Source organism: Melozone crissalis, unplaced genomic scaffold (assembly GCF_028551555.1).
Source record: "Melozone crissalis strain CALT ecotype California unplaced genomic scaffold, PUWL_Pcris_2 ptg000056l_1, whole genome shotgun sequence".
Classification (NCBI taxonomy): Eukaryota; Metazoa; Chordata; class Aves; order Passeriformes; family Passerellidae; genus Melozone; species Melozone crissalis.
Genome location: NW_026535834.1, coordinates 4,311,995 through 4,334,714, shown reverse-complemented (window position 1 = coordinate 4,334,714; position 22,720 = coordinate 4,311,995). Strand labels below are relative to the sequence as shown.

General features: G+C 42.5%; 1 protein-coding gene across 1 annotated transcript in view; it reads right to left on the bottom strand.

Moving 5' to 3' along the window:
- KCNH5 (potassium voltage-gated channel subfamily H member 5) overlaps positions 1–22,720 on the bottom strand; it is a 153,247-nt gene that overhangs the window by 116,456 nt on the left and 14,071 nt on the right. The window contains exons 3-4 of the mRNA XM_054286716.1: positions 17,408–17,514; positions 12,900–13,028 (exon numbers count right to left, since the gene is read on the bottom strand). Coding sequence (XP_054142691.1) covers positions 12,900–13,028; positions 17,408–17,514 — 236 coding nt within the window. The remainder of the gene's footprint in view (positions 1–12,899; positions 13,029–17,407; positions 17,515–22,720) is intronic.

Sequence of the window (22,720 nt, the reverse complement as noted above, 5' to 3'; positions counted from 1 at the left end):
ATTTTAAATGCCTTTAAATTCCAAGTCAGGGATTTGGAATGTTAAGGGAAGCCCTGAGGGAGATGAAATAGCAAGCAGGGAACAGAAAAGACAGTAAAACTTCAAGAAAAAAATTATGTACAAACTTGACTTTGCCATTTACCACATACATATCACATTCACACAAATGTAAATCCATTGTTCATCATTTCACAATCAGAACAGCTTAAAATATCATGACATGCCACCAGCACTGCACAAACATTTGTGTCAGGCTATTTATACATGACCTCAAAAATGCACATAAAAAATTCACTGGGAAAAGGTAAAAAATAGAAGCATTTTATTAACTTTTCAAATGTAAACTTTAAATGTGAGCTTTGGATATGTCTCATGCTTCTGGAGCTTACAGGGATATTCAATTAGGAATATGCACTTTCTCTATTTAACAAGGTCAAGGCAGAATACAGTGATCTGTGAACTATTAATTTCTATTTAAAAATCCTTGCACTTTTCCTTCTCCTAATTGTCTCTAAAACTGCAGAAGCTTTAAGACAGAAGTCAGAACTGTTCTTTATTTTTCTAAACCAGCAATTTCAAAGACCAAGTGAGCCTGGGAACAGCATTGTGACAGCTCTGCCCCAGCATTTCTAGTAATTGCTGGAGGCCACATTGCATGCAGGTGATTTATTTTGGGTCACTGCAAACACACAGCAAGAACCAGGGAAAAAGAGCAGCTCTTCTCCAGGAGTCCTCACTCACTTCCAATCCTGGGCAGGTACTCACACACTCATGTACTCAGTCATGGTCCTCTTCCCCTGGAAAAATATTTCCCTGTGGTCCAGAAGGACAAATATGGGCCAGTCCCCAACTTTTATTTTGCCATCCTGCCTCACAGCTGATACAAGAGTGATGGAAAAGTGCTCAGCAAACACAAAACCACCACAGACAAACTGCTGGGTGCAGCCCAAATTACTCTCATTTCTCACATCCCAGTGTTGTCACTACTCCAGCTCCTGACAGGGACATGGGGATGTCCAGCAGGGAGAGGTAAAAGCCCTGTACCTAAGGAGGTACAACCCCATGGACAATACATGCTGGGAAGTGGTTTGGCAGAAAATGGTGTGGGGATTCCCAGAGGACTGAGCTGAATGTGTCCATGGTGGAAATCCTTGGCTGGGTGAGACACAGAACTGCCAGCAGGTCCAGGAGGGAGATCCCTCCCATCTCCTGCTCACTGGTGTGGTCAATTACTGCAGTGAGGAGGATCTGGAGAAGAGTCAGAGGCTGGCAATGACAGGAGATGGCTTCATGTACCCTCTAGAAATCCTGTGTCATGGGGCTTTGCAGGCTGAGAGATCCCTCTCAAAAATACAGGGTTTTAAATGTCTCTCTTATAAAAGCAGAACTGGTGAGAAATCCCTTGTCACTTTTCTAGGTAAGAAAAGCATCTGTCCTGCATTAACCACAAATGCAGAATTCCTGGGGAAGTTAAGGATGATGGAGCAATAAGCTGCACACCAGAAAACACCAACCCTTTAGCTGTAAAAATAAAAAGAAAGGAAAAACTATCATTTTTTTCAATCCTTCTTTACCACCACATGAAATCATCAATATCATGTGAAAGAAAGAAGCCACACATTTTAGCATTCAAAGTTACCACTCTGCTCATCTGCTGTGACCTCTTCTTTTCACAGGACAAACCATTTCATTGTCTCCTTTCTCCACCAAGACCAAAGCTTTGCTTTGTGCCAGAGCAGACCTTCTGCAAAACCCTTCCAGCCTCATTTAGAGAATTCACATTATCACATTTCTTTCAGCCCTGTGAAGCCCATGATTCTGGACACTGGAAGCACAGAATACACTAAAATGACTTTTTTCTCCAACTCAGCACCAAGTCCAGCATTATTTTACCTGCTCCAATCTACTCATCTGCAATAGTGTGAAAAAAAGTACCAAGTTCTTTTGTTTCCTATTTACAACCCAAGAGAACTAAAAACACAGCAACAGCAAGATGCTGGGTTATGAGTGGGAAGGTGAAAATGCACACAGGCTGCCTTGTGTCTGAAATAATCTGCACAGGGTACATTTCTCTCTTTCTTGACCTTGTTGTAGACTAGACAAGTTCAGAATTATATTTAAAACCAATGTGTATGTTTAAATAGACCAGGGAAAATTTGCATAGCTGCCTACTGCTGTCAATGTTTCTTCAAACGAGTCTCTCCTTTCTTTTCCTCTTTAGACAGACACTTGAAAAGAATGATAATTTTATCCCAAGTATTAGTGACCGTCTGTCCTCACAGATATTTTCAGTCTGGAAGGAGTAAAGGAGATGCACAAATAGCAGGTGCAAAAGGGGCAAAACCAAAAGTGTAACTATGAGAAAATGCAACATTTTTGATGCTCTCTTCAGCTCAGCTGGATTGCATCTTTCTTCCACAGCACTGCCTGAAAAAAAGCACCCTGAACTTGCACCACTGCACTCAGAAAAGCATCATCATCAGGTCACACACCAGATCAGGCCAGCAGCTGCTTCTCCTTACAAGCAGTTAAACTGGGTGTTCCACATAAAGATGTGAACCACCTCAAATGGAAAATTCTGGAATAGCTTATACATAAAATGATTGTTTCCCCTGGTTCCTTTTAATTACGTTCTTATCCAAGGACAAAATAAGAAGCATTTGTTCCCCTGCTTTAAAAAAATGCCCTCATGATCTACATTCACTCTCAGGATCCAAAACAATGATCGCCTAAACAGGAACCTAGAAAAATATTTGCCTGTTTCTATCCATTATTCAAAGTAAAATTACTGCATTCTCAGTGAACTGGAGGCTTAACAGTTACAAGAAGAGGACATGAAAAAGGCAAACATGCTGATGGACATGGGCAAAACTATTCTCTGCTTTGGCCCAGCTGTAATGCTGCCCTCCAAAGCAGGAAACTTCCTTCTTCCTCCATGTATTTTAGACACAATTAAATAGTTTACATCCACTATCCCTCTTGCCCTAAACAGGACTGTCAATTTGACAGCCCTCTGACTGTGGGTCTAACTGAGACAGGGATGACTTTGTGATGTCCTTCGCACAACAGCTGAGCCAGAGGTTCCTCTGAAGAGAAATAAAAACAGGAATACCAAATTAATTTTAAAAAAAGGTATTTTTTCTAAACCTTAGATGCTGTGACACTGGTTGAAGGTGTTGATGCTGTGACAGGATTCCTGGGGGAGTGCAGGAGCATGGGGTGGAGGAAGGGAATAGTCAGGTGAAGCAAGTCAGAGCACCCAAACACCTCCTCCTCGGAGGAAAAGCTTTCCAGAAGGATCTGAGGATCTCATTTAGCCACTCAGTGGTTTATGAATGTATAGATTCATACACCACTACAGAAACTTCATGGTGCCTGAGGGGGAGATGGTATTTCAAGGTTAGAAGTTGATCCTTTTGTCCCTCCACCACCCAAAAGTCCAAACTATTCCCTCAATACAGCACGTGCCTTTCCATCAGCTCCTCCTCCAACAACAGCAGCATTATGCCCACACATCTCTCTCCCTGGGATCCCAAATCCATCATTCTGTTTTACACTGGACAGCTGAAATGGGCACATCTGTGCAGCATCTCTGGGATGGGCACAGCTCTGTGGCAGCTGCTCTGCACAAACCTCCCCTCCACTGCTGCACTCGCTGCTTTCTCTGTGTGCAAAATCCTTTCCAGACTCATTTAGAGGCCTCACATTTTCACATTTCTGCCAGCTGCACCCTTGCACTGCCACAGGGACCTCTCTGTGCCCTTCTGGTCACCAGCCTGCTCCCCAACACCACAGCCTGCAGATGGATGCAGCCCACAAACACCCCCAGCAGCTCCAACCCTGCTCCTCATCCCTGCTGCCTTCCCTGGGCAGAGAGAAACATCAGCCAGCTCCAAGATGTTGATGCAGTGTATGGCAGAGCATAAAAAAACCCAAAAAAAACAGAGTAAAAATCTGTTCAAACAAATTGCAGCAAGGGAGGCTTCCCCAAGCAGAATTGATGCTGGAATGGATGAGACAGAATCATTGAATCGCTTAGGTTGGAAAAGGCATCTGAGACTCTTTCCTGAAGGTTATGTGGAGACAAAGCCTTGGAATCAGAAGGATTTCCAAGCTCACAAAGCTACAAAACAGAAAATATTTTCAAATATAACTAAATGCAAGTGATAAAACCTTTAGAGCTCTCACCATAATTTAATTAGGAGTTGAAAATTTGCAGTCTCTCTGACTGGGTTTGTGTACAGTTCCAAATGCACATCTAACCACCCAGCTAGCAGCCACGCTGAAAAAAATATTTAGTTCATAAACTACATTATGTTATTTTAAAGCTAAATTCATACATCAGAGTTTATGAAGAGTTTAAAATCTCAAGGTGAAATGTTAATGTCCTTTATGGTGCACTTGCTCTGAAAAACCTCGACATGACTAGCTGCCCCTAATAAAGCATTAATGCAGCTCTACTGGGTTGCAATTAACCTTTTTGTCAGGGTTTGTCTGGTCTTAAATAATGGTGACTTTTAAATCAGTATAACAGGGAACTATCCCCTACCTTAGATTACAGGGAATACACTTGGGTTAAGAATTATATTCAGTGTGAAAAAACAATTGCAGAGGGCAATTCCAGCAGTGCTGGTGTTGATTCCTGCCTGCAGGAGCACAGGGAACAGATCCCAGCCATGGGAAGATTGTTCTGATGTCATTGAGAAGCACAAAACAGTTAACATGCAGAATGCTTAAATAATACATAATTTATGACTTACCCACAAGAGCAAAAAGCTGGCACTGCTCAGAGTTAGGAAGTGTGGAATTCAACTGGCAACACAGATCATCCTTTGGCATAAATAGTTAGCATGTATAAATCTAAACTCTTTCTAGACTCTCCAGCAGTAAAATCATGACAATGGCTGGCTGCTTGCTCTTTACTGCAGGCAAAGTATGTCTGAAAGAGTTCACTGTCTCTCTGAAAAACTTGATAATCCCAGCATTGGGTTTTTAGAGACAGAGGGGAATAAACAAGATTCCTGAATAAACAGCTTAATAGTCAAACAATGTTCAATCATTCCCGTGTGTAGTAAAAATATTTCTGGACTTAGAGTCTACTAAAATGAAACTCAAAATATTGGGATAAATTTCTGGAATTGAAACTCTGCGTGTTCCACTGTCTGAAAACGCACTGCACTCCTGGGATAATTTTTACATCCAACCTCCTTTCTTGCTCAGTGTTGTCTTCCCAGTTACCATCCACCCACTGCAACTGCTGGGGAGCTCAGTATGGATGAAGAACTAATGGGTAATCTTGGGCATATCATTTTACCTCTCTGAGCTTCAGATTCTCCTCCTTAAAATGAAGATAATGCAAATTACCTAATTTGCAAGCCATTTTGAGATCTACTGATAAGGAGAGCTAAGATTTATATAACTCTAGACTACACTAGGCATACATTTTAAAATTACAAAATATTTTTTAATTTAATTCTCAAATAGCCTTAAATGTACAGTGCCCAACTTCTTACATTTCACTTTTCTGCAAATAAGGCTAAACTTTATACACAAACACAGGGCCACTGGGGTAATAGTTCCCATAAGAGTACAAAACCAGGTGAAATTTTGGGGAAGAAGAAGGGGGGGAAAATACTAATTACTGTAAATATCAGTTAACTGGGTTTTACAAGTTGGTCAGATAAAGTGCTCATCCCATCACATCACCTCATCCTGGTTCTGCATTTGAATCCCCCAGAGACACAGAGTGGCCAAAGCCTCTTGCACAGCAATCTTCACCAAATTGACCCTTGGGTGACACTCTCAACAAGATATTGAGACCACACACTTCAGTAAATTACAGGTTAAATGGGTGAAGAACTTATTACTTGGCAAGTATCAAACAAGGAGCAGTGGGAAATAGTAAAAATTTATTATTGGGATCCTTCATGACACCAGTGGCCAGGCATCCTATTCAGTGCTTATCTCCAGGGTATGAAAGTCCTCATAAAATGACTGATAGAAGTGTCAAATGACAGGAGGATTAGAGGAATGTTAAACAGCACTGAGGACAGTCAGGATGCTGTGCTTGATGCCATTAAAATATGTTTTAAATGGAAAACAGTCATCCAGAGAAAAGCAATGAAAATTTTAACTCCATCACAAGGAGGGGGAAATGTCCCAGGCAAAGAACAGGTCTGAAAAGGATCCAAAGGTCTTGGCAGATGAGCAATACAGCATGTAATTGGCTTTGGCAAAAAGTCACCTGCTCCTTGGATACATAACAGTAAGAACTGGGCTTGGAGGCTGAGCAATGAGCAATAATGAGGAATTAGCTGGAAACCCACCTGGCCACAATAATTGCTGCAGAAACTCACTGGGAACCTGAGAGGATGAAATCCAGGCCACCACAGCTTCATCCCTACTGCTGCCAATGAGCTGGATTAAAGGGCAGCTAAAATATCCACCTATCTGCCATCACCAGACCTCCAAACTCAGTCTAGACAGAGGTTTAAGGAGCTGAACTCATTTACTTTATCAAATGGAGGCACAGTGATGAGCTGATTATATGTCTAAGTGCCTTAGTGGGACTTTCTTAATACAGTGGGAAAGAAGACATAAGAAGATGCCACTTCAAGAAGCTGAAGCCAGGCTAATTTGACACTTCTTTAATGCCAAAAGCCTAATGGAGAAGCACAAAACATAGTGAGTAATGTAGTGGATGCTCAGCCTCTCCTAAATCAATACTGGATGCCTCCCTGGAGGGGATGATTTAGTTACACACAAGTTCATGGGTTCAGCAGAGGAGCAACTCAGTGAAGTGGAATGCCCTGTGTTACACAGATCAGACTTTTAAACCCCACTACATTTATAGTTATTATTTTAGATTTGGCTAATGATGAGTGTTCAGTTTTCTACACACAAAGTGTATCCATCTACAAACAGCTTCTGCTTCAAAGATCAGCTTCCAGTTTAATTCAATCTCTCACAGGGCTAGATTTCATTTCAATGGGATTTCATTTTCATTGCACATTAAACTTCCAGAAATTTGCAGACAGTTGATGTGCATTGATGGGTTGCTGATGGAGCACACAAAGGGCTCCAAAGGCTGTATCAGATTCAGTAAAAAAGAATTTCATTTCTCTGAAAGAAACTAAGCAGCCCTGGAAATGGAAATGGAAATTCCCTTGTCTTCACCATGGTGGGTCTCCAGCAGTAGTAAAGAAAAAAAGGATACAAAGGGGGAAGAGGAAATGGAAATAAGGCCTTGGAGCATCACTCCGGAAAGTGAGGAAGAAAATCTCTCTGTGACTATTTAGCCTGTGCAGTGTCTGCACAAAGTGCCAGCAGCACACCAGTGAAGACATAACAGGGATGAATAACAGGGGTGTTTGTCCTGCAGGAACAGGAAAAAAGCAACCTTGGAAGGTCTTCCAGGTAACTGGCAAGCTGTGCCTATCCCAAATGGGTGGTTTAAAATACTACCTAAAATAGTGTTTTATAAGAATATTATCTTAACTATCTAAATACTAAAAGATATTCTCTCTCAGCATCATTGCACTGAGCTGTCTGCTCTTGGCACTGAAAACCCACCTGGTGTCCCGGCAAATGCCCATTCTTGTCACCCCTCCCAAACCAAAGCCCTTTCTGCTGCACTCTAGACCCAGGGGAGAATGGAGAACTGGAGGTGATCTCTTTGCTGCCTGGAAGGGAGGGAAACTGCAGATCACAGCAGAAGGAAGCAGCATGAGAACAAGTGGGTCTCTATTGTGACCCTTGTTATTACAGCCACAGAAAAGAACAATAAAAACCTGTTAAGGATATCCAAATTGTAACCTATTAAATTACTGTGATGGATTACTGTCAAGGTGATGTACTCAACAGGGTACACTGTGCTTCAGCTAAAGGTAGAAACCTTATTTTCATGCTCTAATCCCTCCACCCACTTCTTCTATTATCACTAGGATGGATACCCCCTCAAGGAAAAAAAAAGGTTCCCATGTGCAACTAGTTATATATGCTTAATAACTTGCACTTATTAAAGATAAAAAAGGATCAGAATTATAGGCTTAGCAAGGATTAGCAAGCCATAAGTGCATATTTCTGCAACTACTACACTTTTTATAGCCCTGTCACACTCTGAGATAGAGTTGTATCATTATATAGAGTTATATAACCATAAAGAGTTATATCACTGGAAGCATTACAGCATTGTCCCAGACAGACTTGATTATCAGAGTCTGGCTCTAGCAAGTGAAAAGGGAAAAGAAAAAAAAAAAGGCAACTTCAGGATCCTGCTGTGCCATTTCCTGATCCCATCTGTTAACAATACACTGTCCTGAGTTGTAGGGGGCTCATTAACACAACTTTGCATCCTGATTCTGCATCCCATCATTATTCACTAGAACTTCCCCATCACTGCAGAAGTGACAAGCCTGATGTTTCACTCCACAGAGACTCCAGATAACCACTGAGAATCCCAGCCAACAAAAAATTCTAAGTTTACATAGAGGCCAGTTTTTTTCTTCACTGATGATAACAAAGGGAATAAAACCATTGCTCAACTAGGTGAAACTCCCCTATTAACAAAAATTGCTGGCTTCTTTTTTTTTTTCTATACTTAAACTTTTTGTTCCATAGACTCTACAGCAATCCTGGCTTCAAATGGTGTTAACATTTTAAGTGGCTCCATTCACCCTTCTAATAGTTAGGGCCCAGAAAAATGGCCTAATTTTTTTCCTGACAAATAAACAGAAGATTATTACCACTGTGTGTCTTTGGAGGAATTGAAAGTCTTCAGATGTTTTTAAAAGGCCATTGGGTAAAGACAGAATAAAAGCTCAGCAAGCTGATAAAAGCATCCAACTGTGACCTGACAATGGTACAAACATTAAAAAAAAAAAAAAAAAAAGATCCTTTGGGTTTTATTCACCTAAAGAAAATACATAATAGGATCTTTCATATGCTTGTAATGGACTTCCAGCTCTGCTGTGCACAGAGAGCTGGGGATCTGGCCCTCTGCCACCACAGGTGGGACCTGCTGCTTGCTGCTGAATCCACATCAGACAAACACTCCCATTAGCAAAGAGGAGCAGGAGAAGGAAAGGAGAGATCAGACAAGCACAGCACAGCTCCTTAACCAGAAAATAAAGCACTGGCCCAGTGACCACCAAGGGCAGCCATCACCTCCTGCCTCAGCACGAATTCTCACAACTCTTCTTCTTCCACACTGCCTCCATCCACAGCTCATCAGCCACTGGCTCAGGAGCTGTGGCACTACAAATCCAAACTCAAACCAATTGAGGGGTTCTCTCTACCCTCCAGACCCCCAAGCTGCTGGTGACACCTTCAGCCAGGAGGGAACACATCAACCAGGAGGCTGATCCTTCCTTCAGCCAGGAGGCTGATCCTTCCTTCCATCATCAATTTTGCTGCTTCTGCTGGAGTTGCTGGGGGGTTTTGACTCTTTTGACTGGTTAGACACTTTTTGAAGTAATTTTCCATTTACAAGGAATGGCTTTACAGCAGGTTTTGGTCACTGTTACATTGCCATACATCATAGGTCTCCCACGCATCACCCAGCAATAACAGATTGGAGCGCAAGTAACAAGAAAAGTCAGTCCAATCTTCAGTCAACTGCCTGCACCCTCTCAGAAAACAAGGGTTTTGAACTCTGTCACTGTATTTTATGAGAGGAAGGTGGCTTTTAAATATCCCTTTTCTCAAGTCTTGCTTACAGTCCAGTAACTTTCAACAGCTTTCTGGTCTGCAGCAAATTCACAGCCCCCTGGGTGAGCCTGGGAAAAATTTTCATTACTTTTACTCCCTCTGGCAAGCAAAGCTCCTTCCTCCTCCCTTCCTCCTCCTCCTCCTCCTTTCAGCATTAACAGAGCAAGTGGTGAGCACACAGGTAAGCAGAGAAAGCAGAGACACACCATCTGTCACAGTGTCCCAGACCTCTCTGACTCCCTCTGCTCACACGGGGCTTGTCCCCATGAAGTCAGCTGCATTTTTTCCACTCAGCAAACACGTTTTTAAACCCACATCAGGAAAAAAAAATCCCACCAAACCCTGGCAATGTGCTTTGTAGTAAGACAACTGTTTCATTTGTGTGTCCTGTTTTCCAAACCCAACAAGCTGCCTGACACTTTTGGGCAGATCTGCATCCTCAGCACCACTCCCTGTCCCTCAAACCTGCTGTTCCCGGGCAAGGGCTCCAAGAGATGCCAACCCCACCAGGTATTTCCACACAGACACTCTGCAGTGTAGATACAACCAATGGCATGATTTAAATGCCTCACATGGCATGATTTACTGAAGCTTCACAACAAAGCAACACACCTTTGAACAGTGCAGAACGTTTTGGTATGGAGAGATTATTGCATAATGGCATCAATATTTTATTCCTGCTGAATTTTTTATCTCGAATTTACTGCTCCCATAAGTAACACACAGTAACTCATCTGCACCATAGTTACTTATGTATTATGTATTGCATGGTCCTGGCAGAATTTCTTAAGAAATATCCTTCTTTTAAAAAGGAAAAAAAAATAGCCTTTTCAATGGCAAATCCCAGCACTCAACAGCAGCATTTTATTGAAACCCTTTCCCACAAGGCTTTAAAAATTCTCTGCTAAATTTTAACGTGTATGTTTACCAATCTCATAATTCAAAAAGGAAGTGGCCTGGCAGCTTCTAAGCACATTGTAATGTTATCTGCAGGGACAATGAATTATGTATCTCCCATAGCACCATGTCTGACACAAAACCACTATGATCCCAGTGCTGTGGGATCCCAGAGACCCACACAGCTGAGACGCACAGGGTGATAAAACAGTGCTGCTTTCCCACCCTGTAGTAAAGTGCTGCAAATATTTGAATATGTTTTCCTTATATCAAGGATGCCAAAGACAAGCTTTAATTTATACAGAAGCAGAAGAAAAATCGAGTCAGTGATTTGTGATGATGAGGTTTGTTGGAGGAACAGATCAATGCTCTTCAATGCTCTAACCAAAGCAGATTCCTAAGGCTCCAATTCTGTGCTTTACAGAAATGTGGGAAATGTGGTTGCACTGCCTCTGCAATGTTCTGTTTGAGTTTTGGGGGTTTTAGAGTATGACTTTGACAGAAGTAAGGCCTCTTTAGACATAGAGCCAAACCTCCTTGGCTGCTGAGGGCAATATTTTGTGATGTACATCATTAATACCTGGCATTTTAATTAATGGTGCTCTCCAATGCAGCACACAAGTCATGCATTTCACTGCTACTGCTCTTTCCCACAGGAACACATATTCCTGTTCTGGATGCCACATGGGCTCTGCTCCTCAGCCACAAGATGGGGAGAGGAAGAGCTCAGCCCCTGGAGCACATCCCTGCCTCTCCAGGGAAGGCAGCAGAGCCTGAATCCCCCAGGCTGAGAACCCAAAGGAGACAACATTCATCATTTCTGCATTTGAGAGCCACCTTCAGTATGTTCTCTCTGTCCTGCTGCAGTCCAACACTTCTCAGTGCAACTCAGTCCTGTGGGAAGTGGGGCAGAGCTGGGAAAAAGGGGGGATCTGGGAGCTGTTCCATGTGAGATTCATCTTGGTTCCCCCAGAAAGCATCAAATAGGGAACCTTACAAGAGGGTTCTTGCAAAGACTGGCTTTTTCCTTTATGAGCTCACATTATGTATTACATACACTGCAGCAAGGAGCCAGCCCCATGCCTTCAGATACCTATAAAGTCCTTTTAATTAACTGACATTTACCCTAAAAAACTCTGATTCTTTCCAGGCAAAAGAATTCCACATTATAGAGCATGAAGTGAAATAAAGAACATTTGCAGGTTGCTAGCTAAATTGTACAGGCAATAAAGTTTATGATGGCTGGGAAGGTATTCCTATATCAGGATCTTATAATTTTATGGATAATACTCTCTAGACAAAAAAACCCCTGTCATATTTAGTGTTAGCTCGGAGGGAACCTTTCATTTTAAGTCTGCCTTTATAAACTGACTTCTCAGTTATCCAAACACTTGCAATAAGTGCTATCTAGATATTAAGAAGCTGTTTGCATTCAAATGACACCAACTTTTTATCCTAAAGAAGATGGCTTAGAGCACAGCAGCTCCAAGTGAGATATCAAACCTTCTCCAAACATGAAGGGAAAAACACAGTAAAGAATTAATCATCAGGAGGCAACTTCCAAGAGATGTGGATAATGTCCTTCTTTATGCAAGCATGCATTGTTTCACCCAAAGCAATACACATGTAAACCTGACACAAGACATGTGTTTTGTAACTAAAGCAGAAGATGATGCTGTCAGATCCTCTGTACCTTTCCCCACAAATTCCTCCTGCAAGGCTGCAGGCCTGGCCAGGAGCTGTTCAGTGACAAGAGCATTCCAACAAAATCCTGCCCTGCAGCTGATAAGTAACAAGCACAATGCCCACTGCCATGCAGTCATCACTCCTCAGCAGCAATAAATGACTCAAGCAGGATGTCTCACATTTCACCTCCAAGAGGGAGAATGGGAAGAAATATCAGCATGTCATCACAAGGAGCTAGAATTATTTTTTCCTGAAAAGATGACACCTGTCCCATAACAGAAAGATCTCCCAAAACAGCACAGCATTCAAATGATTCAAAACTGTGTAATTTTTAGAAAGTGCCTGTTGTAGTGATGAAGAATTGAATTACAAAGAAAAATTAAGGCTTGTGACGCTAGAAAAACATTGGAAGGGAATTTCCACTCATGGTAACTTATTCTATTTTTTTTTTAATAATTTAGGAAAGTGGCATTGAAACTCTGACAGGTCACAAAACATTTCCTCAGTTCAAGACGCAGATCACAGACATGACACATCCCTGGGACAGGTCTGAGCTCAAGCATTTACTTCTATGCTTCACAAAATATAATAATGTATTTCATGTTTACCTTTTGTTGAATCATCTTCAATCGGTTGCTTGAATAAAGTGATATCCTTAAAAGTGCACAAGAACAAAACCACTTTTTCATGTTCATTTCTTATAGGTGCAATTTGCATGTAGAACCAAACTGGGGTTCCTGGAGCAGAGAAAAAAGGAATATTGGAATGTGGTGTAGCACAAACTACCCCCAACCCATAACATTTACACATTATTAACACACACATGTAGTTTAGCTGTGTATCTCAATATTTCCACATCTTCCAGAGTTTTTAATTTTACTTCCTCCAAGGAAAACAACATATTCCCATTTTTACAGCTTCAATAACCTAACTAGATGATAAACAGAGGCAGAAGGCTATATAAAAATTTATTCTGAAATAAAACACATTGTTCTTCCCCTCTTGCTCTTGTTTTTTCCCAGCATGTTGCACAAACTGAGGTCTGAAATGTAGAAAGGTGAGAAAAAAACAGGTGAATGGCATCTTTGATTCCCTCTTTACATAATATGGAGCTATCAAATCCAAAAATGATGGAGTATATTGTGAATTGCTCCAAATTTTATATGACTACATTATTTAAGAGGACCTGAGCTGGACTCTCAATGTCCTACCAGGACAAATCAGATTTGATTTCTTTTTTTGTGTTTCAGGTCACACCTCCACCTCCTCACTGCCCTGCCCAGTGCAGCACTCTCCCAGCACTCTCCCTCCTCTCTACTTAACTTCTGAAATGAAACCAAGGGTTTTTCAAATCCTACCACCCACCAAATAAACAGCCAAAAAGAGCCCTTGGTTTTGGAGTGGCCAGCTTGGCTTTTGGTAAATCCCCCCTGTTTGCAGAGGGCTCCTGCAGGTGCTCAGGAGCTGAAGCTTCCAGGCTGACACACACAAGGCAGTGCCCTACATACATGCAGGTGTGCTCCACAAGGGGTGAAATCCTACAACAGTGGAGCAATTTTCTTAGAAAACCCTGTTCCCCTGCAGGGCTGGGAATGTCAGATGTTCTCCATCCAGCAGAGCTCCGTGTCCCTCCCTCCCAAACGAGCACCTACGCTCGCTGCACCATAAATGCCTTCACAGCCAGATAATTACCTCTGGGATTTGATGTGCTTTCAGCCAGTTGACAGAACGGCTTTTCTCCTGAGCTGCCTGAGAGCTGACACATTGATACAAGCCCCTTGCCCACTGTTATCCCCCATGGGCACTGCTGCCCCCCCCAAATCTCCTCTGATGCACCAGGTCCGGGAGCTGTGCCAGGAGCTGCAGCACAGGTCCCAGAGGGCAGAGAAAACCATTTGGGCTGGGATTACTGTGGGGAAGGTTAAAACCCACAAGGGTTTATTGAAATTCAACCCAGATTAAACCAGTAACTCACTACCAGTAAACTGGAGAAGTGGGAGAGATGTGGGACTGCTTTTTGTGATAATTCCAAAGCTATTATGCTGATTACTTGATTATCTTAATTCCCAGTTGCTAACCCAAGACAAAAGACTTTTCATAACTACTAAAACAGAGTGCTGCAGCTTTCTGGAGAAGTAATTTGCACTTATACCTGGGAATCCATTGGTACCCTTGGAGATGAAAGCAAGTAGGCAAAACACCCCGCACAAGGGTGCTGACAAAAATCAAAGACAGAGGCAAGGTGGCTACTGCTGTAGAAGCAGCAAAATGAGAAAAAGCAGTAAAGATGTTTCCTGAGTATCACCATATAGATATTCATATATAGAGAGGCATGCATATACATATATATATATATATATACACACATATATATATGTAGGCATGCCTAATGTGGTTGATGAATAGCTGTGTGGGCAGAGGTAAGGACTGCATAATAAGGGAATGCAGCAAAGCAGAAGAGGGTTGTAGCAAGCTTTCAAGTCTTGAAGCTGGAAGCTACGAGCTGGGTTAGAACACACCAAGGGGAGTGTTGAAGGCAGCAGTCAAACAGATGCTGCCAGAGAACATCAGCCCTTAAAGATCATCTCTAACACAGCAGAGAAGGATGGGAAAACAACCTGAAAACCTCCAAATCTCCCTCGGCCAGAAGCAAAAGGGAATGGGTAAAGGAAAACAAACAAACAAAAAAAAAAAACACCAAAAAATAACACATTGTGCCACATTATCAAAAATACACACCTGGACCTTCAGTTTAAAAATGTGGGTGGGAGGGTGCTCTGAAGGCATTGCAAGCCTCATGTAGGTGATAAACACAAGCCTTTCCACACCTACACTCTGCAGAAGTACATTTATTCCAAGAGATAACTAATCTTTATTTCCTCCTCTGCTCCAATTTCCAGCCTGGGGGATTAGTAGGCAGTTTCTTCCTAAGGACCATCTTCCACAAGGCTCAGAGAATGACAAATGGAAGGAAATCCTGAGCAGAGCAGCTGCTGAGCTGGAGCCCAGAGTGAGCCTGTTTGCATCAGTGAGGGGTTGAGGTTCTGGGCTCTGGGTGATGGAAAAGAAAGCTGACAACAGATGTTATGGATGGGAAGTGACTCAAACCCAGAGAGAAATACTGAGTAATTTTCCATAAAGTCCTTCTGTAATCCTGCATAATTTATGGAAAGTGTAGGCTCGGAGATCTGGGCAAAGGTGAAGATTTTATTAAGGCAACTGCAGCTCAATAAATCTCTGCAGCATCATCAAGCTCCAGCAGACAATCCACAACCCAAAGCAAAAAGCATCTGCCTTGTTACAGGAAAGTCACCAAGAGAAGACTTTTCTCTTCTTATACATAAATAAAATAGAAAAGCATCTAATTCAGGCCCATTCTAGAGCAAGAGCTAAGAGCAGCATTTACTAAGAGAAGCCAGGGTTGGAGTAAGCACAGGGTTTCTGGGATCCACTTTGGAAATCCCATGGACACAGGGCATGGCAGTGCTGGGCACCACCACTGGCAAAGATACCCAACATGAGCCTGTCCCAGGAGATTCCCCTGAGGTGAGGGGGCATCCAGGTGACCTGGAATGCACAGGAAACAGGAAGAGAAGCAGAAGATCTGTGGAACAGACACATCCATATGCTTAGGAACCAAAAAGAGGTCATTTGGAGGGCTCCCCTGGGCACCTGCAGGAACAGCTGGACTTCAGAGCTGCTCTGGCTTCTCCCTTTAATTAACATGTTGGCTAAAATGCCTTGATGCAGGCAGAACTGAGAACTCTACAAGCATTTCCTGCTATTTTAGTGCCCACACAGGAAGATTGAGTCTAAAAAGGGAAAACAGAGGTAAAGCATAAGAGGAGGTGTCCGGGACGCTCCCTTCAATGTCATGAAAGGTTTGGGTGAGTTTGCAGTGAAATGGGGCAGTCAGGCACAGGGAGCTCTTTCCTAAGGCACAACATTCCCCTCCCTCAGCCACAGCATGCAGGGAAAAGCTCTGGTAATCCCAGGTCAGCATTAAAGGCAAAGCTCTGGCAATCTCATGTCAGCATCAAAGGCAAAGCTCTGGCAATCCCATGTCAACATCAAAGCCCACCCAGGGGAAGCATGGCCTCAGATTCTGGGCTCCAGGCAGGTGAACCAGGGGAAAAGATCCCCAGCCCCACATAGCACCTGCACCCTGTACTGAGAGCCAGACTGAGGAGAGCATCTCCATCAGGATTGGTCTTGGGCTGCTCTTGGCCACCAACCCTGTCACCTGGACTAATTCTGTGCAGAGAGAGGAACCAGATTTTCTGGAGCACTTTTAATCTGAATTTTGCTTTCTATCTTGAAAGATGGTCTGTGCTAGTGAAGGAGACTGCTCATTTCTACTGACAACAACAGGAATCACAACCACCAGCTCAGCAGATCTGCTGATCCACCATGCACAAGTCCAGCAGGAGGCCACACAACAGAATGGGCTGTGCTCAGAATGTGTTCTAAATCAACAAGCCAGTGCTGCCCAGGAGAGAAAATGTGGCTGGAATGGCTCATGGTTAAGAAAAAATGAAGAAAATCTCCAGTTCTGGCAACTTCCTGCAAACCCAATGCCGCCAAGAAGAAGGAACAGAGGCCCTGAATCTCATTGAGCCACCAAGTCCCTGGTGTTCTAACTAATCCCTGGGCTATGTGCCAGGCTTAGTGATCTCCCTAGAGCTGGCACATGTTGGTTTACACTCACAGAGGCATCTCAACAGCACCAGGAGCAGCCACTCCACAACCAGGGCCTGGCTTCTCACTTGTGGAGACATGGGGGAGTTTCCTGAGGATGTGGGGGAGCCTCATTCAGCATTTCTTTTCACTTAGCCCAGTCAGTTTCCCTTCAGGGAAACAATCCTCAAAACTAAATATATTTTTGAAAGAAGGAGTCAGACTAGAGACAGCAGGGAACAACTACTATTCTTGGCAATCTGAATGCTTGGCCTTAAAAGAGAAATCTCTTCCTGAGCTGTGGCAACCAAAATGCCTGTTTCCTCTCCAAATCTTGCCCCAAATTTACCCATATGTCAAAATGAAAATTTCTTTCAGTCTATTGCATGCTTTCAATATGCTTTACCACTCCCAGCACCACACACACATATATACATACTGTTTTTCTTGTAGAGGAGAATTTCAAAGCAGTTTGACTCATAGTTGTCGAAAGTCTGTCTGACTTTTTCAATGGTCTTCTTGTCTGTCAGTTCACCATACATAAAACTGAAAAAGAAAAAAATTCTCTTTTTTTCTAGACAAGCAACAACATTGTTACAGTCACCTTAAATAGCAAAAGCATTAAAGATGCTACGAACTGTCATTTACCAAGGTTTAATTATGATTTACACCCCATCTAAATATTTAGAGTGTCACAAGGACACCTACAATAGCAAGTAACCATGACCACCTCCTTACTGCAAATAAATCCAACATAATGCTTCATTAAGTGCTTTACTGAGTATATCTTTAAGGATATAAGGTTAGAAAAAGTTGACAGCTTATGAAACCATTATCACCACAGCTGCAGGCCATGGCAGTATTCCTGTCAAAACAGAGAAAATTTAACAAAACCTCTAAAAACTCCCAAATTTTGTTCAATCCTCCTGAAAATCCTTCCAGAGGAGGGATGTAAGCTACTAAAGGTAAAGGCTGTTGGCTGAACCAAGGGATGCAAATCTAATCTTGTCAAGATACATCTGGGACAATGCGATAATTGGAATTCTTTTACTAAATACCAATCCAAATAGAGGTAGGATTTAAACAGTGAGGAGCAATGACTGCAATGTGTAGCTATGTCTGCACTACTATCAAACAACCAAATTCATCCTCATTTTCTTTACTGTATACTGCATTTCTTTAATAGTTCAGTGGAAAATACTAGAAAGCTTTTGGAGACTCATCCCTCTCCGGGCTGAGAATGTAAAAATGTAATTTTAACTCTGCTATTTCTTGCCACTTAAGCATCTCATCTTTGCATTCTTTTCCAGGTCAGACCTCCAGCTGGTGTAAGCAAACCCAACCCCCTGACCTTGCTTTTGACAGCCTTTGTAAGGAAACAGCCAGGCTTTTATTGGTCATTCTCCCCTGGATTAAAAATAAGTGAAGGCTGCTCTGTGCAAATTCCCAATTACAGGCCTGAAAGAAAATGGAACATCAGATAAAAGCTTACAGACACTTGGATGAATATAATTTTAATTGATCAGACTTTATTCCCCCACCCCCTTCTCGTAGTTCACAAACAGTTTGAGCCTCAGCTGAAACAGAAACAGAAAACCCTGAGAATAGGAAAGGGAAAAGCTATCAGTGCCTCTGTGGTTTCAGTGCAGCTTCTCTTATTGATCAACAGACCTCCGAAGGTTCAATAAACATTTATTTTATGTCTACTGCTCTGAAAGAAACAATAAAACAACACAGTGGTTAGAGGCTCAGCAAGCATTAAAGTACTCAATGAAGGCCAGACCATGAATCTTTTCCCTTCACAGCCAGCCCAGGGAAGCAATGGAGCTGCTCCCACAACAGGGTGGTGCCTGGTTGTAGCATTCACATTCTCTGAAAAAATCCCTTCACCCAGGATTTTTCTGCTGGGAAGTTGAGAAGCCTCAGAGAAAAGGAAAACAATTCTTATCTCATTTGCTTCTCCTGTGTTTTGCTCATGTGGAATGTGTTTGGAGATTGTTTACCCACAGGTGATTGTTTCAGTGGGTTCTGCTGTGAGTTGTTTTGACTCTTTGGCCAATCAGGGCCAAGCCATGTCGGGACTCTGGAAAGAGTCACCAGTTTTCATTATTATCTTTTTTAGCATTTTAGTAAGTATCTTTTCTGTATCCTTTAGTATAGTAAAGTATTCTTTAATATAATATAGTATTATAAATAATAAATTAGCCTTCTGAGAACATGGAGTCAGATTCATCATTCCTGCCTTCGTCAGGATATTCCCAGCAAATACAACACCCAGTCTGGGTGATGGAGGCATCAGAGTGGCTGCAACATCTGAGTGTCCCTGCAGCTGCCTCTTCACTGGTCACACAGCCACAGGCATTGATTAGATGGGGCATTGGGAAAAACATCACTAAAAGGGTGGCCAGGCATGGAAGCAGGCTGCCCAGGAATGCTGTGGGATCACCAACCCTGGAAGCGCTCAGCAAACACGAGGATGTGGCACTTGGGAACGTGGCTGTGTGGAGAAGGTGGCAGTGCTGGGCTAGTGTCACCTTTGGGACAGCAAAGGAGGTGCCACCAGAGGAGCTGACAGCAGGAAATGGTTTTAGCCAGGCACGAGGCTTCAGTAATGTCCTGTTGTCATCAACATGCACAGGTGTCTGGAGGACATGCAGAACACAGCCTACTGCTGCTTTTCAAATGACCTGCCTTTCCCCATTTCACCTGATAACCTTTCACACATTTATACAGGAGAGGACAGCAAAAAGAGTTTGATATTTTTAATTATTTTTTTAATCTATGCCTTTTTTAATGCTCTGATGGATCTCTTTTTTGTTTTCTTCAGACTTAAAACAATGTTTCTCATAGTCCTGAAGGAAAAAATAGCAAGAATTTGTTGAGTGCTGATTTTACATCATTTATAATACAGAAAGTCATCACTAATTAGTGTTAAAATGACAAATCCTACTTGATGATGAGAGGTGGACGATACCAGTTAGTGCTGCAGAACGTGATCAATCAACTTTATGTTTTAAATTACAAGCAGCTTATTGTTGCAGTAAACCTGTAATGCTCAAATCTCATATTATATTCACACATAAAGAGACATTTTAAAGGCTTCTGGAACAATAAAAACATTTTTCAGAAGGCAATTTTTAACAGCACCAAAGGAACCTCAGAGCCTTTTAGTGCATGAGTTATATAAGATTTTTGCTTATCACAAGTTTAATTTAATTTAGTCTGTCCTATTTTGTACACATGGAGAGACTCCTACTTCTTTAGTCAATCACTCTGTCTTTTTCTGCCTTTTCTTTTTTTTTGTTATTTTGTGCTTGTCAAATGCCTTGAGTGCAAACTGTACAAGACATAAATATCAAAACCACTCTGCTACTGGGAATCTTACTACACAGAAAACACACTTATCAAAGAGAAGCAAGACTTGCTGAGGTACACACAGAGAGAGGCATAATCTTAGATATTTTCTCCACCTCTAAAACAGACCAGTTGTCATTTAGGATGCCTGGGCTCCCACCTTCCTGTTAAAGCACCTCTTGGCACAGAAAAGCCTCAAAGACTTAAGGTTCACATTGTGCAGCTCTGTCCTTTGCCAGGATGCAGAGCAGCAGCATCAGAGCAGCTCTGGGTTTGCAGGGCAGCAGCAAACTGCAAAAATTCCTCCTTCCTTTGAGAGGAATTATCCAGGACAGAGGAAAAGTGAAGCACAGAAGGCATCCAGCCCTACACCAAATTTACAGCTCTCTTCATCCACAAGCAGTCAGGGCATCAATTACAGGAGACAAACATTCACACAGCAGGAACAGCAAATACAGATACACATCTGTACATATTTAGCTTCAAAACTCTGCAAGGTGAAGAGCAGACACCATTGGCACTGCAAGGACACACAAAACTTAGGCCACAGAGGTGCCACCCCAAATCCACCCTTCTTCAAGTCCAGCTGTACCCACCACGCACAATCCCATTTCTTTGAGCACAGTGGGAATTTTGCCTTTAGCTTCACTAGAGCCAGGATTTCCCTTGCAGGCTGGTTTTTAATCCCACCTGTCAGGGCAGTAAATCAAAACAAGGCAGGGCAGAGATGCTGACCAAGTGTTCCAGTGGGAACAGTGGCTGTGGAAATCTCATGTGCAAGGAAAGGCAAGCAGAGCAAAGCCTGGAGTGAATGCCAAGTGCCAAAAGCCAGGGTAGGTCCATTAAAGGATGCCTGCTCTCCCAAAGGCATGATGAAATCACAGAGCTTAGCTGATAAGCAGCAATATTTAGAAAATACTGAAATAACTTGCAACATTAAACTGCATTTCAGTGTTTTACAACTGTTTATTCTTTCATGAAGACACATATGGTCATGTCTGGGGACAATTGGGCACAAATCAGTGATTTTCCTGGATGCTGGCTGACCTACACCTCCAGCAGGTCTTTTTTTGGTTAAATGGAGGTTAGGGGTGTCTCAGTCACATGAACCCCGTTCCTCCTGGACTGTCAGCTCATTTTCACCTGGCACAGCAGCTGAAAAGTTCTTCCACCTAAAAATTCTCTGCATTTTAGCACCCATTTATACCAATTATTCTATATATCAGCCCAAGCTACACATGCAGTTTTGAGTGCCACGTGAGCTCAGAGAGAACACATATCAACTCCCATCACCCAGTATAGGCTGACTCCTATGTATAATGTGCTTTTTATATAGTGCCTGTGAAACTAAGGAGACTGGCACCCATACTGAGGGATTTCTAAGTGATTTTCCTGCCAGTGAGCATACTGTTGCTGATTAAAAAGATGAGAGAAGGACAAATTCAAAGGAATTACCAGCCTGTCACAGGATTAGCTCATTGCTTGAGCTGGAACAAAACTCACTCACACCTCCAGTCCCTTCAGCTGATCCACCTCTCCCTGTGATCTGTATCAGGCAAGACCATCTGAGATTTAAAATCACAGAACCACAGAATTATTTAGGTTGGAAAAGACCTTCAAGATCATCAAATCTAATTGTTAACCCAACACTGCCACATCCATCACTAAACCATGTCCATGAGTGCCACACCTACACAGCACATGAACAGTCCCAATGCAGGGGATGGGGTGGGAAAGGGAATAGAGTGAATTCTCATGGGACTACCAGGAGAAAAGTATGGCTGAAAGATGATTTTGAAACACTTATAGCCTGAGGCCAATTGACCAAACATTGCAATATTTATAAATTGTCCTTTATCACACTCAGGATCAGTAATAAAAACAACTTGGATCAGGGGATAGATATACATTGTTTGTATCTGTTTGGAGATTGTTTACCCACAGGTGATTGTTTCATTGGGTTCTGCTGTCAGTTGTTTTGACTCTTTGGCCATTCAGGGCCAAGCTGTGTCAGGACTTTGGAAAGAGTCACAAGTTTTCATTCTTTTTAGCATTCTGTGAGTATCCTTTCTGTATTCTTTAGTATCATATAGTATTCTTTTATATATTATAGTATCATAAAGTAATAAATTAGTCTTCTGAGAACATGGAGTCAGATGTATCATTCCTGCCTTTGTCAGGGCACCTTGTTTACAATAACCAGCAGGTGTTGCTTTCTGGAGGAAGCAGTGGATCCCTGCCCACCCTGCCCCTGCCAGCTGAAGCATCAGCTGATCACCAGTGTATGGCAGCACCATCTCCCAAAAATCATCACTGCTGATCACAGAATCATCACAGAATCACAGAATGGTTGGGCTTGAAAGGGACTTTAAAGATCCCAACCCCCTGCCATGGGCAG